The 15,639-nt window shown below is 41.1% G+C and overlaps 1 protein-coding gene across 1 annotated transcript in view; it reads left to right on the top strand.

Moving 5' to 3' along the window:
- ranbp9 (RAN binding protein 9) overlaps positions 1-15,639 on the top strand; it is a 40,634-nt gene that overhangs the window by 4,470 nt on the left and 20,525 nt on the right. Inside the window, exons 2-4 of the mRNA XM_080778765.1 lie at positions 3,168-3,279; positions 8,818-8,870; positions 11,692-11,859. Of these exons, the coding sequence (XP_080634891.1) occupies positions 3,168-3,279; positions 8,818-8,870; positions 11,692-11,859 (333 nt within the window). The remainder of the gene's footprint in view (positions 1-3,167; positions 3,280-8,817; positions 8,871-11,691; positions 11,860-15,639) is intronic.

Raw genomic sequence — 15,639 nt, 5'->3', positions numbered from 1 at the left:
TCAAGATCCGTTTTGGCCCAGCTCAGGCCAGCTGGCCCATTGGCTGGCCCAGACAACGAGGCGGGACTTCCCCCCTTCTTCTTCGTTGGTTTTTATTTTGACTCGAGTGGGTGGGGGATCCCGTTCATAGACTGTAACGGTAGCCACGCCCCTCAGAACATGCGCGACTTTATGGTAATTATTTTTATAAATGGGACCATAATTTTCCAAAAAGAATATTATGACATTATAAATGAGACTTTAAACTAGTGACTGGAAGCAAAAAGTATTCATGACCATGTTTATTAAGGTAATACAGTCTAGGTGAAGTTGGGCCCAAATACATGGACTTCTATGGGGCTATGGGTTTTTTTGAGCCCAATGATAGCGCCACAACAGGCCATTATATGAACTTTCATTTCCTTAGTGGCTTCACAAAATATCCGTCTGACTGCCCCCCTGGTAGCCACATACATAGGTGTACACAGACATTGCTGGTTGTAGGAGTGGTTGCACCACTCGAACACAAATCAAAAGTACGGCATGACATCACAGGTCCTGGTCAATTTTGGGTGACTGGCTCCCTGGCTATTGACACATTTGTTGGGTGGGGAGGGGAGTGGACCCCCTGGAACCCTTTCAAGGACCCATGGGGGTCCCCAGACCCCACTTTGAGAACCTGTGAGATTGACTGATACTGTGAGCTACTAGCTACTGAACATTTTGACAACAGTCCATCACAAGCTGAAATATCCACTCCTAATTGCTTACTGCATACTGTTACTGTAAATATTGTTTACCAGTTATTTGTATGTCAACTAAGGACCCCCAACCTAATGTGTAATCAACACGTTACAACAAGAGCTGTGATAAACGGGAAATGGTTGAACAGACACTAATGCGATGGTTTTCAAATAGGGGTATGCACTATGCAGTTACTAGAGTTCTCCGGCCCGATAAATTAGCATACATTTTAGGCTCGACCACCCGGCCCTAAAATGTCGGGTTAGGTACGCCTGTGTTTGGGCAGAACTTGAGAAGGTGAAATGCCAGTCAGCACCATCTTCACAAACACACAGCACAACAGAAATATATATTTTTTATTATAAAAAATAATTCTCTCCGATTTATTTTGAAGTAAGGTTGGTTACCTGCCAAAGGATTCAGATTAGAATAAAGAACACAAGTTAATGTGGTCATTGTTGCAGACCGCAATGGATCTCTCTCATAGGTATTTAAAGCAGGATGTCGGTATCCTCAAGCCGGCTACTATATTTGTGTAGCAGCCATTTTGTCACAGATGAAATGAGAAATGGTGTTGTTGAACAACAGGTTTTCAGAAGGGGCTGAGATTGGTCTCATTCCTGTTTTAAGTGAGTCCAATGGAAAATTTAACAATTGAATTGAACCCACGTTTCATAACTAAATCTCTGTTATTGTGGAGTTTTAACACCAGGCAAATGCTATTAAAATAAATCTCTGCCTGTGGCTGGTAAATCTACTACAGCAACAATAACAGCCATCCATAAACCATCATTTGCATATCTTTTTCTGCTGTCAAAGTTGCTGCTGGATGAAAATAACGCTAGCCGTGGACAGTGCACTTTAAAAAATGTCCTTTTGTTACATGAGACCCTTTTCACAGCAGACATTTGACAGGTGAACGGAACACAGCCGAAGATAACATTAATTGCGTTTTATGTGTTACTTTGTGCCACTTCCAGTTCCAGCATAGACCACTCCTGTACATTTAACTTCATGCTGCTTTGAGATGGAAACCAAAATGAAAAGTACCTGCAATTAGCGTTTTTACCTTCGGCTGCGTTTAAGCATCAACATGTCTGCCATGAAAAGGGTCCAAGAACAATGGATGGATATGAATGATAAATTAACCACTATAAAACCCATATATTTCATTGACCAGTGTCCCCCAGTTGTGTATATTGTGTCTCCTTTTTTCCCCTCTAACAAATCTTTCTGCACAGAGCCGTTTCTTTTTGCCATTTTCGGTGATTTCCTATTTCCCTGTGAATATTCACCTATAGCCCATAATTGGGAGACTAGGGTTCAGGTGGTTAAATAAAACATTGATTTCTTTTTCTTTTTTTGAGAAATTAGTGTTTGGTCGATTATGTCTCTGTTGTAAGTAAACATGTTTCTTGGCAGTAACCTTTATACAGTTAAAACCTGTGTATTTTCTTTTTTTAAATGGTGCCCCATTTGTAAAGAACATGCATTTGTGAGATGAGCAGCACAGCCGGGTATATGGGTTGATCACATGGAAGAAGAATATGGAGATAAAATGTTTCTGTCCGACAGCAGCATTGTTCTCTTGTTTATTAACTATTGCGCATCCTACAAATGCACGTTTCTTTACAAATGGGTCACCGTTTATGAAGAGAAATAAACAGTTTTTCAACAATGTAAAAGTTGTTAAAGTAATTAAAGTTTTGCCTCTGCGAAGAGGCCTTGGACTGGTACAACAGAGGCATAGCATCATCTACCAAACACACTGATGTTTTACTATGGTTAATAAGTAAAGCATGTTTTATTTTTTTGAATACTTTATTTGTCAAATGTAAACCGCACGTGGTATAGTAAGATATTAAAGGATAACGCAAACAAGTCCTGGGGAAATTGTTTCCATTGCTGTCATGTAGGGATGTGCCGATGAGACAATTTGGCCGATATCGATATCCGATTTAATTTATTGCCATTATGGCCGATAACCAATATAACCGATGTCTCATTCTGTATTTAAAAAATGTAATTATTTTGGCCATTCTGAAAAAAATAATTTGAAAAAAGCAAACCCTCTTTATTCCAAGACTAGGGAGGCACCGTTATTTAAATGTTGGCTCATATCCCAACACAAACCGCTTGAATGTATATATTTTTTAAATGTTCCAACTATTGACTCTTTCGAAAGCTTCCCCAGAAAACACTGATATAATTTGCAGCCTTCATCACAAAAGGCTTTTTTAAATTCATTTTTCAACATAATTAAAATAAAATTAAATATCTGCTAAATCCGATATATTTGACCGATTACAGATGAATTGGTTTAAGGTCAATATCGGCCGATACCGATGTGTTTGCCGATTAATCTCCCATCACTACTGTCATGTATTAAATCCATTAACATTATCAGTTAATATTGTCTCCCTCCTCCTCTGCTCACCCTACAGGTCATGGAAAGACGCCCAAGGACGCAGCGTCTGTCCGGGCCACACACCCCATCCCCGCCGCCTGTGGGGTGTACTACTTTGAGGTCAAGATCATTAGTAAAGGACGAGATGGGTAAGGAGAACCATTTTTGGAAGGCTGCACAGTGTTGCGTGTACACACGGGTGTAATTTGGGGTCCACAGAGGATGGCATTTGCCACCCCCCAGTGACACGTTTAACCTCAAAACTTTTTTATTTTATGCACTGAACATTTTCTTTTGCACAAGCTCACAATGCATCGCATCGCTCATGTGGTAACTTTTTTTTTGCCACACTATTTCAGTATTTCTCAAAGTTCTAGTTAGCTCTGTAACTTTGAGTGGCTTTTTACATTTCAAGACCCAATTTTCAAAACCCATTTTTGGGTTATCTGTACATATAGCAACATATGTTTTTTGTAATTGTTGAATAAATACGTAGTTTTTCTCAATGAGAGGGAGCTGTTATTCACTCAGAGGAAAATGTATGTTTAGACAAAAAAAAAGGATCAACGTGAGAAGTAGGATAAAGGGTGTGAAGCTGTGGAATAGATGTGATGAACTGAAAGACTGTGGAGCTAAGGATAAACTTAAGAAGGTATTCAAAAACAAAGTATTAAATAGCTACACAGAGTAAAGGTTCAAATCAAGTGTTACTGGGCCTCGGGTCTAGTAACACTTGATCGGGTCTAAATCGGTTACAAAGGTCTAACACAGTGTACAAATGTACACTCAGGTTCTATAATAATAATGGCTCAAATTTATATAGAGCTTTTCTAAATGCCCAAAAACGCTTTACATAAACACTAGGAACAGACTTTATTCAAGGCAAAACGAGTACAAAATCACAGTTAAAAAGATAAAAGGATAAACAAGGCATGAGGGACATCTGGATCAGCTGGGGAAAGCTATCTTGAAGAGGTGGTTTTTGAGTGAGGTTCCAATACATGCCACTATGGCCTTAGTATCTATGGCCCAGTACATACCACAGACGGAACCGGAAATGACTCCTCTGCAATGTGTACATGCTTGAATGATGTTCTCTGTCTCTCTCTTCAATCAGATTGTGCCTGCAGGTTTAACTAGTCTAACTTGTAGCGAGCTTATCTTTTCAATGAGATGGTAAAATTACACTACTAGATCCTTACTGTAATTCAGATATTATATGGGGGCTTCAGATGTAAAAAAATCTCAACATGATTCTGGTTGCCGTTTAGGACTTCTATTATCGATTATTTTCTTAGCATTTTTTGATATCTCACTACATTTTCGATTAATCAAGTAATTCAGAAGTGCTTTTTTCCCCACACTCAATGAATCAATTAACCACAAGTTATTTTGTACTTCTTCGCACAACAGTGTTAAACAATTATGAAAATAACAGGTTTACAAGCTCACAATGAGATGTATGGTATGGTAAACTGTTATTTCTTTAGCTTATATTTTCTTAACCCAAAATTGGGATAGATTATTAATAATTTCATAAAATGATCGATCTATTTTATAATTGACATGCAAATCTGTTACTTCTATTAAGCTGACACATCTGTGTGTTTTGGGTGTTTTGTATCCTCAAAATAAGGGTTGAACGGCGCGATATCCTGGCATGTTATTAATTACCGTAATCCTGGCGGGGAAACAGTTAATGGTGTGTGTTGACTCGACCGGTTATTGTCTGCCTGGAGCTTGATAACCACTGGTCGGCGCCATTACTACGACCGCCAGGCTCCGTACAAAAAGTGCTGTTTTGACCAGAAATGCCACCTGGGAGGGGCATTTGGAGACTAAAGTGACTGAAAGCGTGCGTGCGCGTGCACACACGTGTGTGCACTAATGAAGATAGCGCAGCCCAGGGTCGAAGCTAACGTGAGTAGCCTTTCCACTAGATCGAATCAAACGCATTTATACAACTGAATACATGTAGGCGAAGAAGAAGAGCATAGCAGACAGTGACAAGTCCTGGACCGGAAGTTGGCAGAAATGCGTTTGACTCTGCAACAGCCTCTTAAACAGATCTTAAATCCCTTTTATTTTAGATCGTTTTTTTAGTAATAGTACAACATAAACATTACAGAGACTTTAGTTGTTACTGCTGTACAATACTTTAAAACAGTTGGCATGTTGCACACATGCCTGCAATTGCTCTTATTTGCACAAAACAATGTATTTCAAACTCCAGTTCAGGCTTCATGAACAGCGCTCGGTTCAGGCTGCATGAACATCGCTCAGTTTTCTGCCCCATCAATGTCGTAACTCTTATGGCTCTGGTCTCGCGTAGCCAGACAGCTATTCCACAATCTGCGAATGCTATATAGAGTCTGGAACTACTCCTCCTGAAATCCGTAAGGAAGCTGGAATTTCCATTCACGAAAATATATTTTAAAATATCTTTAAAAAAACTTGCTGAGCAGCAAGCTTAGATGATTTCTACTTGTATTCGGATAAACTTGCACGACTGTAAAGACGAAACGGAAGTGGGGAGGAGGCTCCACTTCCGCTTTATCGCTTACTCTGAGCTTCTGTTGCTGAGTCCAGACTGTATGACAGAAGCATTTGAAAGTTGTGAGATGCAACAGTCTGGCACCGCAAGACTGCAGTGATACCAATAAGGCTCTGTTGAATTTAGTGTAGCACTGTGTTTCTCAAACCTTAGTTTTAATATGAAAGACCCCCAGGATAACTCGTTGTGCAAAATGGATCCAAATAGACCCGTAAGGGAGAGGTCCATTTGGAACTCCAGGGAACAATGAGGGTATCTGGACTGCCCATATTTCCGACATCCCATTACGTTGCTTTGCGTGCGGTTAGGGACAGGATTAGTAATGCGGCGAGTTGGACCAACACGCCGTCTGACTAATGATACAGCACCACCTGGACCACACCTTGAGACCCACTGGTGTAGCAGTATTTCCAGTGAGCAAACAATATCAGCACCCTGATTCTGTTTGACCAGACCGGGAACAGGGCCTTCATTAGTAAAAAATCACACACGTGTGAACTGAGTGGTGCAATTCCCCCCCCCCCCCCTCTCTCTCTCTCTCTCATTAGAGACACAGCACTACCCCTCTCTGTTTCTGGCGCCCCCTACTGGTATTAATAAGTCACATACTCGTGCTCACTTATACAGGTACACAGGTAGACAGGTAAACAGGTACACGGACATTGCTGGTTGTAGGAGTGGTTGCACCACTCACAAATAGACAAATAGAGTAATGCAGGGATCAGTTAGTGGCTCTTAGATGGGTGCTCTTTGGTAATACAGGTAGAACCATACATAGACAAAAAAGGTATCTTTCATTCAAGTTGTACTGCTTAATTCCAAAAGGTGTACATTGCAGACTTGCAAAGAAAAAAGGAATCCAAGGCACTCTGTCTTTGGTGAAAAAAGATTCATATAATTTATTGATGAGCAAGGCAAATAAAAACAGGACCTACGCATCAGGGTCTATCTGTCAGCCTTCATTAGTATCATTGGTAAGACCTGTGAAGGAAAGAAGAGGGCACATTTCTCTCCAATATGGCTGCTGTGCATAGAGCCAATTCCTTGCGTATAAAAGGGCACAGACATATTGGTAGGTGGTGGACATTTCCCATCGCCTGGCAGGGCACAAACATATTGGTAGGTGGTGGACATCTTCCATCACCTGGCATCACAGGACTAAGATGTGACTCGAGCTTCATTTTGTGATTTTTGTCACACCACCTTCCTCCGTTTTCTGAATTGTCAAGTAATCCACAAATTAATTACCATTTTGTTCCAAGAAGAATCTGAGACATCTCTCTATGGTAGAATCAATTCACTCAGCGTGCGGTAAGGGTCATCAAATCAATACCATGTGCGTATTCCCCCAAGGCACATGACTGGACTGGCCAGTCTACCATCGATTGACCTTCCGGGACCCGCAGTGATTAGCTGGTGTCTGTATCGGAGACCAGCGGCGTCAATTAATCATACATTCCTAAGCATCGCTCTGGGTCTTCTTTGATAGTCAGACTGCAGTGCAGACCCTTGTCCACTTAGGGGCTAATATGGGGTAGCTGGACACTGACTGAGTGAATTCATTTTTATATTCATTGATTTGTATATCGTCAATGCTTTTTGCGTACAAACCTTGGTATGTCCAAAAATGTTAGTTTTTAGGAAAAAATTAATTAAAAAAAATCCCCAAATCATTTTAATCTGAAAATATTTGGGGCCAGTGACAAGATTTGTTTCAAATGTTTCAAGATATTTTTTGACAATGGCATTATTAGCAGATCTATTTTGCTATTAAATTATTTAGCTGGGGAGTCGGGGACCCCCTGAAACCCCTGGGGGTCCCACAACCTTGCTTTGAGAATCACTGCTTTATACCACTTACAATCACTGGAAGCCATAAAGAACCATTGAGAGAGGGAATTACAAAGCAGTTAAATTAATCTTTTATGCAGTGTGTGTGTGGTCATGAAGTTAACCCATTTAGACCTGTGGCCGATTCTTTAAAAAATATATTTTAAATCTGAACAGTTTTCAGACCCACATCTGGAAATATGTTGTTACAGGCAGCGACCCGACCAGAAGCAAATATTTTACTTAAAAACGTTTGCTGTGAAAGAATATATTCAAAGATATTTCACACAATATAATATATAACACAGCAGATCTACAAGCTCGTAGTATAAAGTATAACATAATGCTTAAAATACCATCGTCCTGAATGGGTCATATGATCCGTGACATCACAAAGTTGTATTAATGACATAGTTCAATATTCAGAATGAGTGGTTTCCCCCTTTTTTTAAAGTATATTTACTAAACTCCCCGCAAATGACAAAAGTGTTAACAAATGCCTGATGGCATTGCGTTCAACACTTTTGATAAACCCCTCACTATCGTGTTGGCTGTGTAGGTCATGTCTTCACTTGCTTTCAAGAATATTATTCTTTAAGAAGATTATTTTCCAATGTTAAGGCGATAGGAAATTCAATTGAAACGGGTGCTTCTCGATGGCGTCACACCCGGTCTCGCCAAGATCCCACCCGTAGCTGCGGCTGATTGGTCCGTCCCGGCCACGGCCGTTTCAACGCCAATCCCTGAGCAAACCCAGATCGAGGCTGTATTTTGTCAGGGGGCGGGGCATTCGAGCATGTGGCTAAATATGTATTCTTTTTACAAAATGTCATAGCGATTTTATTTATTATTTACTATAGTCCTACTAGACTCCAAGAAATTACATCTGGTCACAAAAGATCACAGGATCTACTGAATGTGAAGGAGGCTTACTGGGGGGGATGCCACACTGTGTGTCATAGGCTCAATATGTCAGTTTGACACATTCAGTAGATCCCGTGATATTTTGTGGCCAGATGTAATTTCTTGGTCTATTAGGACTATAGTAAATAATAAAAAAAATAATTGTGTAAAGAAATTCACATTTAGCCCCATGCTCGAATCTCCCCGCCCCCCTGTCGAAAACGGCTAAAATCCCTAAAACGAAAGAAAGCAGCAAATTTTACTTTCTCTAATAACAACCTAAAACATGAACCTTGGTTGAAAAAAAACTAAAGTTGTCCTTTAAACCTTTTTATGATTTTTGATGAATACATAATTTATTTTGGATGAATAAACGACTGTAAATAACTGTTCTCCGCAGGTACATGGGTATCGGCCTCTCCGCCCAGGGTGTAAACATGAACAGACTCCCCGGTAAGATTACACTTGTGTGTGTGTGTGTGTGTGTGTGTGTGTGTGTGTGTGTGTGTGTGTGTGTGTGTACTTGTAGTACGTACGTGTGTGTGTGTGTGTGTGTGTGTGTGTGACAATGAACAAAGATAAAGGTAGATGTGTGTGTGTGTGTTTGCTAGTGTCTTTTGGGTGTGGTGTGTGTTCATTCCTGTATTTTGCATGGTGTCCTGTTGTAAGTGCTTATGTGCGGGTGTCTCTTTGTGCTTCGGATGTGACTGTGTGTAACAGAGACTTGTACTTTGTATGTATCGTCTGTCAGATGTGACGTGGCTGCATCGGTGTGTTGTCATGTTGTCACCGGTTTGGGGACGGTGATCCTATATCGGTCTGGAAATATTTGGCAGCGTGCATGAAATGCACTTGGATTCAAGCTTGTAGATCTGAATTTGAATCCTGAAAAGGAACGGTTTTGGACATGCAACTGTTTTAATTAATTCTTTATCTTTTATAGTTTCTAGTTTTCAGTATTTACTGTCTTCTGCTGCATATATTTAATAATAATAATAATAATTTTTGTTACTTGTTGTATATTAAAACCCTAAGACTATTTCATAAAAGCAAAGGTTAAATGCCTTGATCTGCAATTGCTTCTAATGGTTGGCTGTATGTAGAACAGCTGTAACAACAGCACTAGTATGGACACTGTGGAGGACTCCTTTCACAAATCATAGATTGGGGACCTATTGTTTTGTTTGACAAATATATTTTTAAGCTCTTTGACAAAACTGGAAAGGCAGGGTATGGAAAATAAATAAATACAATTACTTCACCCCAAACCTAAAGCCACACAACTGGCTCAATGCAGATGACGTGTCCCTACATTTATCTGTGATCTGTAACAAATTTCCTTTCCTTTCAATGTCAAGATCTGACCACTGAGGAATTTCTATTTATTTGTATCATTTAATTTAGGGATGCACTGAATATTCGGCCACAAACTATTCGCCCGAATAGTGGCAAAAATTCATATTCGGTATTTGGTTCAGTTTATTTTAGAGCCAAAACCGAATAGTCAAAGAGCCGGGGTTACCTTTCGTACAGCTATGACCGCAATGGTGCAATAACTGAAAAATAAATAATAGTAATCACTACAGAATTAATTCCATATGTTGATCTGACCGCCCCATGCCAAAGCTCCAGTGCTCGCCTAGCAGTCTGCTGTCACCCAGGCGGGTGCGTGCAAGTTCTCAGGGCGTCTTACTGGTACTATATACAGTATCTGATTTACTTTCATACCACTAAAATGGTATGAAAGTAATTTGGAGTGAATATTGACCGATCGGTGGCCGATGGATCGGAGATTCGGAGCATCTCTACTCAAAACATGTGCAGCATGAGCCCAAAGAAACCTACAGCTGTGTCCACTGTGTGCATGTTATGACAGGGAGTGTCACATTCCACATCAGCCCCAAAGTTGTAGTTCAAAGGTAACCTGAATCCTGGCGCTCGGGTGGTAAAGTAGCTGTCCGCCGCTACAGAGACTAGGGCTCTGAATCCACCGTGGTGCATGCAGATTTGTCCAGTGTCACTTCAATGAAACGGACACATTTTGTGAATGAGTTTGAATGCTGAAAGTAGGTAGCTTGTTTCACCTCATTTGGGCTGACCCCAAAAAATGGAATATTCGGAAGCTTCGGAAGGCTTTTTTTTTCTTTTATTCGAATATATAAAAAGATATAAAAATGTCTGCAATATGGGGGGGGGGGGGGGGGGTGTTATCGGACCACACAGGGTGGTTGTCCCTAGCTGCTCTCGCTCCACAGCTAGTTGGCTGCTGGACACCAGGGGTGGAAGAATACTTACCTACTTAAATCCTATGATTGAGTCCCTCAGTGGTGTCTTTTCTGTTTTCGCTCAACATTAAATATCTTCGCTGAAAGCAGCTGATGGACAAACTCGTCGATCTGCAATTTTCTGCGAAGGTTTTCCCTCAGAAAGAATATTGGTCCTGGGGTTTTAGTGCTTGAGTAAAAGGAGCTGGCTAGCTATTTTTCAATTGCCGAAGTATAGAAAAAAGGGGTGGTTTATGTGTCTTTGTAATCTCATTATAAATCTGCATTAGTATACAGTGGAGTCAATATTTGCTTCTGAAATCTAGTGGATTAGTAATTGTAAATATCCAAAAGTCCCTCAAAATTGTACTCACTTGTACTTAAACGTAAAGTTACTGGGTTACTATTTACAGTTTCCACTACTAATGCTGGTGGCTAATAACAATTAGCTAATTGCTTCTTCTCCAGGCTGTATTCGAAACTGCAGTGGTGTGTGTGATGGATGATGCAACAGCAGCATTTAATAATCTAGCCCTGCTGTAATTTACTGCAGGCTGTCATGGCTGTTTTTCTACACCGCTGGCAGGATAAATCAGCTCAGTGTGTGCTTTTCTGCTTTAGGACAGTGAGTCTCATTTCTCAACCTTCTTGAAGGACCCTCTCCACCCAGTTTGATATGCACGATTAAAAATAAAAAATAAATCCTCCTTAACTCTTCAGAGTGTACAAACGGAACATGTTAGCAACACCTGTTTCCTCAACATTTAAACGCCTGGCCCTCACTGACCCTTGGTGGTACCAGGACCAGTGTGCTAGGAGTCCCATTGATGCCCACAGGTATAACTAGGCCAGTGGGTAGTAATGCAATTTGTGCCTAAGTAATGATTCCTAACTTAAAAAAACCCCCAACCTTTTAAACCTTTTATATTGTCTTTAACGTGGTTGTACTTGGACACAATGATTGCAATATATTTTTGCTTGTGGTGTAAAACCTCTTCCAATCCTCTCAGGTTGGGACAAACACTCGTATGGTTACCACGGCGATGACGGCCACTCCTTCTGCTCGTCGGGCACCGGCCAACCGTATGGACCCACGTTTACAACAGGCGACGTGATTGGCTGCTGCGTGAACCTAATCAACAACACCTGCTTCTACACAAAGAACGGACACAGCTTAGGTACAAAACATTACCATGGTGATGTGTACAGTCTGTACACCATCGCTGTTTGTGGGGAAAAAAAACATGTGTCTCAGTGTTTCAACTTTTTATGTTTTCTTTTTTGTAAATTAATGCCACATAAAGGCCGTTTCAAACGGGCGCATTCTCATTTGGATCATCGGGGATCGCGCTGCGATGTCATGTGCGCTTGTGCAGACGTGTAGCATTGACCACAATTCGTCTCTTGCGCGTGCATGAAACGAGCCCACATGTGAGTCTTCCGCGACTGCGGCCGCTTGCGTCTCCGCACCTCAATTTATCTGCATGTCCCAAATAATCGCCCGCCTCTCATTGAAAATGAATTACTGAGGCATGTCACTCGCCCCCCCATCTGAAACGGCCTTAAGAGTGTTGCTCACAAGTTGAATACACGTAACAAATTGCTGAGCTACAAGATTTTATAGCATCTCATTGTCACTCATTGTGAGCTTGTAGATCAGCTACTAATGCTATTTTATTGTCTACGGGCTTTCATACATATTTAACCAATGACCAATGCTTGGGACTAAATAATTGAAACACATTGAGCCAATTGTAATCTGTCGGGTGGAAACTAAATTAACTGTTACTTTTCAAAATTCAAATTTAAAAGTAGCAGATCTACAAGCTCAAAACTCAAGCCTTGCACTGTGTTTTGAGCATTTGAGTTTTGAACTGCTACTTTTCTGTATGATCATATGATCGTAACGTGTTAATGTACGAAAAAACACAAAGTTGTAAATTAATAATAGAGATTATATAGATTAGAATAGAGGTTTCTGCCTGATGGCAACCATATGGACTGTTCATGTCACGTTATTTCAGTGGTATCTACTTGCTAGTTCGGGTGCAGTACTTAGTTTAGACTAGTCATTGGTTACACAAGTCATTAGTCCTACAACCTATCTCAAACCATCACCCTAACCTAACCTCCCATGGGGCAGCACACCTAAACCTATCCTTAACCCTTTCCCAACCTTTAACGCACCCCTCGCCAACCTTAATCCGGTCGTTTTAATGCACCCCTCACCAACCTTAATCCGGTCATTTTAACGCACCCCTCACCAACCTTATGTCTTTGGTTCTCAATTTCTTTTTTTTTTTAATAATTTATTTTTGCCTCAGTACGCTTTCCCTGATTTCTGAATCGAAGTACCCTTTTTTTACCCGACTATTACATTTAGCTTGGAAAACGATACATTGCTGTGGGACAGAAACCTCTTATCTCCATATTTTAACCATTTGTGTTTTCTCATAAATTAGCCCTACTACTTGATCATACTACAGCGTCGGCCTCTAAAGTAGAAGATCCACAAGCTTGTCGATCTAGCTACTTTTGCTACATTCGAACTTGAATTGGGCATATGAGGTTTCCACCTGACGGAGACAAATAGCTAGCATGCTATTTGCCTTTCCTTTGCTCTCTGCAAAGCTGCCATTGTGTGAGACGGCAGGTAACCGCCCGATGTGTGAGCGCACCCACGCATCTACCACGAGGGACCCACTTAATGTCATCACACCACCCCCTGCGTGCCAGCACTGCAGTGGATGCAGCGAGGCAGAAGGAATCTGGGACGGTGCAGGAGACTTTTTACAGTCGACTAAAATACAAAGTGAAGTCATTTATTGTCTTCTCTCAATGTGATCAATCAATTCTGGAAATTGAGCTTCACGAGTCACATTGTTCTTAATTCATTAAGAACAACAAAGTTGCACTTTAATTTGGGCCTGTAACTCATAGGCACAGACTAGAGCAGTAAACGTTGATCTAATATCTCTCACTAAGTATAGTGTAAAAAATATCCGTTGTGTGTAGTCACTGTGTGCTCTGAGGCTGGAGTAGTCTTCACAAGACACTCCCCACTTCCTCCAGTGACTATGGCAGTGAAGTGATTTTCCCCTAGAAAGGCTCGGCCTGTTTTTGATCCGACCAGAGTTTTTGGGTGTGAAAGGCACCTGAGTGTTGAGCCGAATGTGGCGATAGTCCGGCAGCCAACAGGCTTTTTTTTGTTCAAAGTGGTGACCATCCCACCACTGCCACCAAATGTCACACTTTGCCTTTCAATCAGCAGTACTTTGGCTGTAGTTGCACTAGCCTTGGGACAGTGAGAGATTGACGGCCCCACAGGTTGAGTGTGTGCCATGAAATTCTGGGCCGCTCCCAGCCTTATGACAGCAGCTGCCTTGTCTTCCTGGCCGTCGGCTTTATCCTGGAACGTCCAAACATACTCGTACACCGGTGTGTAATCATAGATGGTACATGTTTTGAAGAATACAATGAATCTGCACAACATCACTGCTGCTTGTTGGAGGGGAGTGTCCATCTCACGCAGGGGGAGGCAGAGAAGTCTCTCAGGGCCCAATGTCCCCAGTATTTGCCCCAGTAGTCGCTCTTGTGACTGTTGCAGTGACACGTCTCATTGACCGTCCACATTTCACACTGTTCAGTTTAGTTTATTTTCGGAAGGAGGACATACATTCATACATTGCACACAGTTTCCAACATTTTTTCTTTTTATGTTTTTTTATAGTGTCCATAGGTCCTGTCCGTTCCGAAAAAGGGTTAGGGAGAAGCCATAGGCTTGTCGGGCCCTACCCCTGGAGTCCATTTGTGCACGTGTAGCAGACCGTGCCTGCTTACAGTGCATGCATACATTCATGCTGTCCTTATGTATGTACATTTATCTACACACATTCATATGTACATATATATATATATATATATGTGTACATATATACATACACACATATATATACTAATAACAACTGTAAATAATGACAGTAGCAACAATAACAACAATATATATATAATATATAGCACACATGCAGCATATAATAATATATCTACATAATATGTGGTGTGGTTTACCAATAGTGGTCTACCAATAATATGTAATAACTTATATATAATACTAATAACTTATATATTTCATAATGTATGGTATACTATAGTAATAAGAATATATAATTATATAGTACAGTACGTCATAGTTCCCCTTTTGTAATGCCATTAGTGCTCTTCGCTTCTGTATTTATCGAAGATAGTTTTTTTTATTCTAGTCACAGATTTAACAGTAGCACTGCTCACATATGAGGAAGTTTCTGTTGATGGGAACCTCTGTCACCTCGGTAGGCTGGAAGGGGTAAACAGGACAGTCGTAGCGAGCATGGGGCGGTACTTTAGCACGTTGGGAGAAGGTTATGGTCAGGTCTTCATCCACTACATTTGAAGACTGCTCTGGGACGTTTTCTTTCTCCATGTCCACGATGAAGACTGACTGGTCGCCGGAGTTCGTCTCGCCTTCCGAGTCACATTCCGACTTTCCGAGTCACTGCTTATGACTATCAGCTCTTGTTGCTGAACCTGCAGCAGCTGCCTTGGTATCAGCTGATTGTTCTGCGCTTGTGGAAGCATCGGCGTTGGTGCCAGCTGCGTCTTCGACATGTTCATTTTGGGTTGTTGTTGGCTCATGTTTGGCGCCAGGCACTTACAAGAAAACAGGGCTGGCACTCCTCTCTAGATTGGAGGGTGCCAAGTACTGTGGAGGAGGAGGGGTGTTTGTTCCTTTTATGTTGTCTTAGTAAATGAAATGTGTCAAATATAGTTGATTGTATATTCCTCTAAAAGATAGTAGTGTGAAAGATTACTCGTAGGCTTTAGTTAGCCGTGTGTTGAGTTAATTATCACTTGCTGTCAGAGGATGGTTTGCCCTACCTGTTTAAGAGCAGGATTGCTGTAGGTGGAGGCAGTTCAGTCTC

The sequence above is a fragment of the Protomyctophum bolini genome (genome assembly GCF_963924005.1).
Source record: "Protomyctophum bolini genome assembly, chromosome: 12".
In the NCBI taxonomy this organism is placed as follows: Eukaryota; Metazoa; Chordata; class Actinopteri; order Myctophiformes; family Myctophidae; genus Protomyctophum; species Protomyctophum bolini.
The sequence above is the reverse complement of the archived record's forward strand: the minus strand, read 5'-3'. Positions and strand labels throughout refer to the sequence as shown.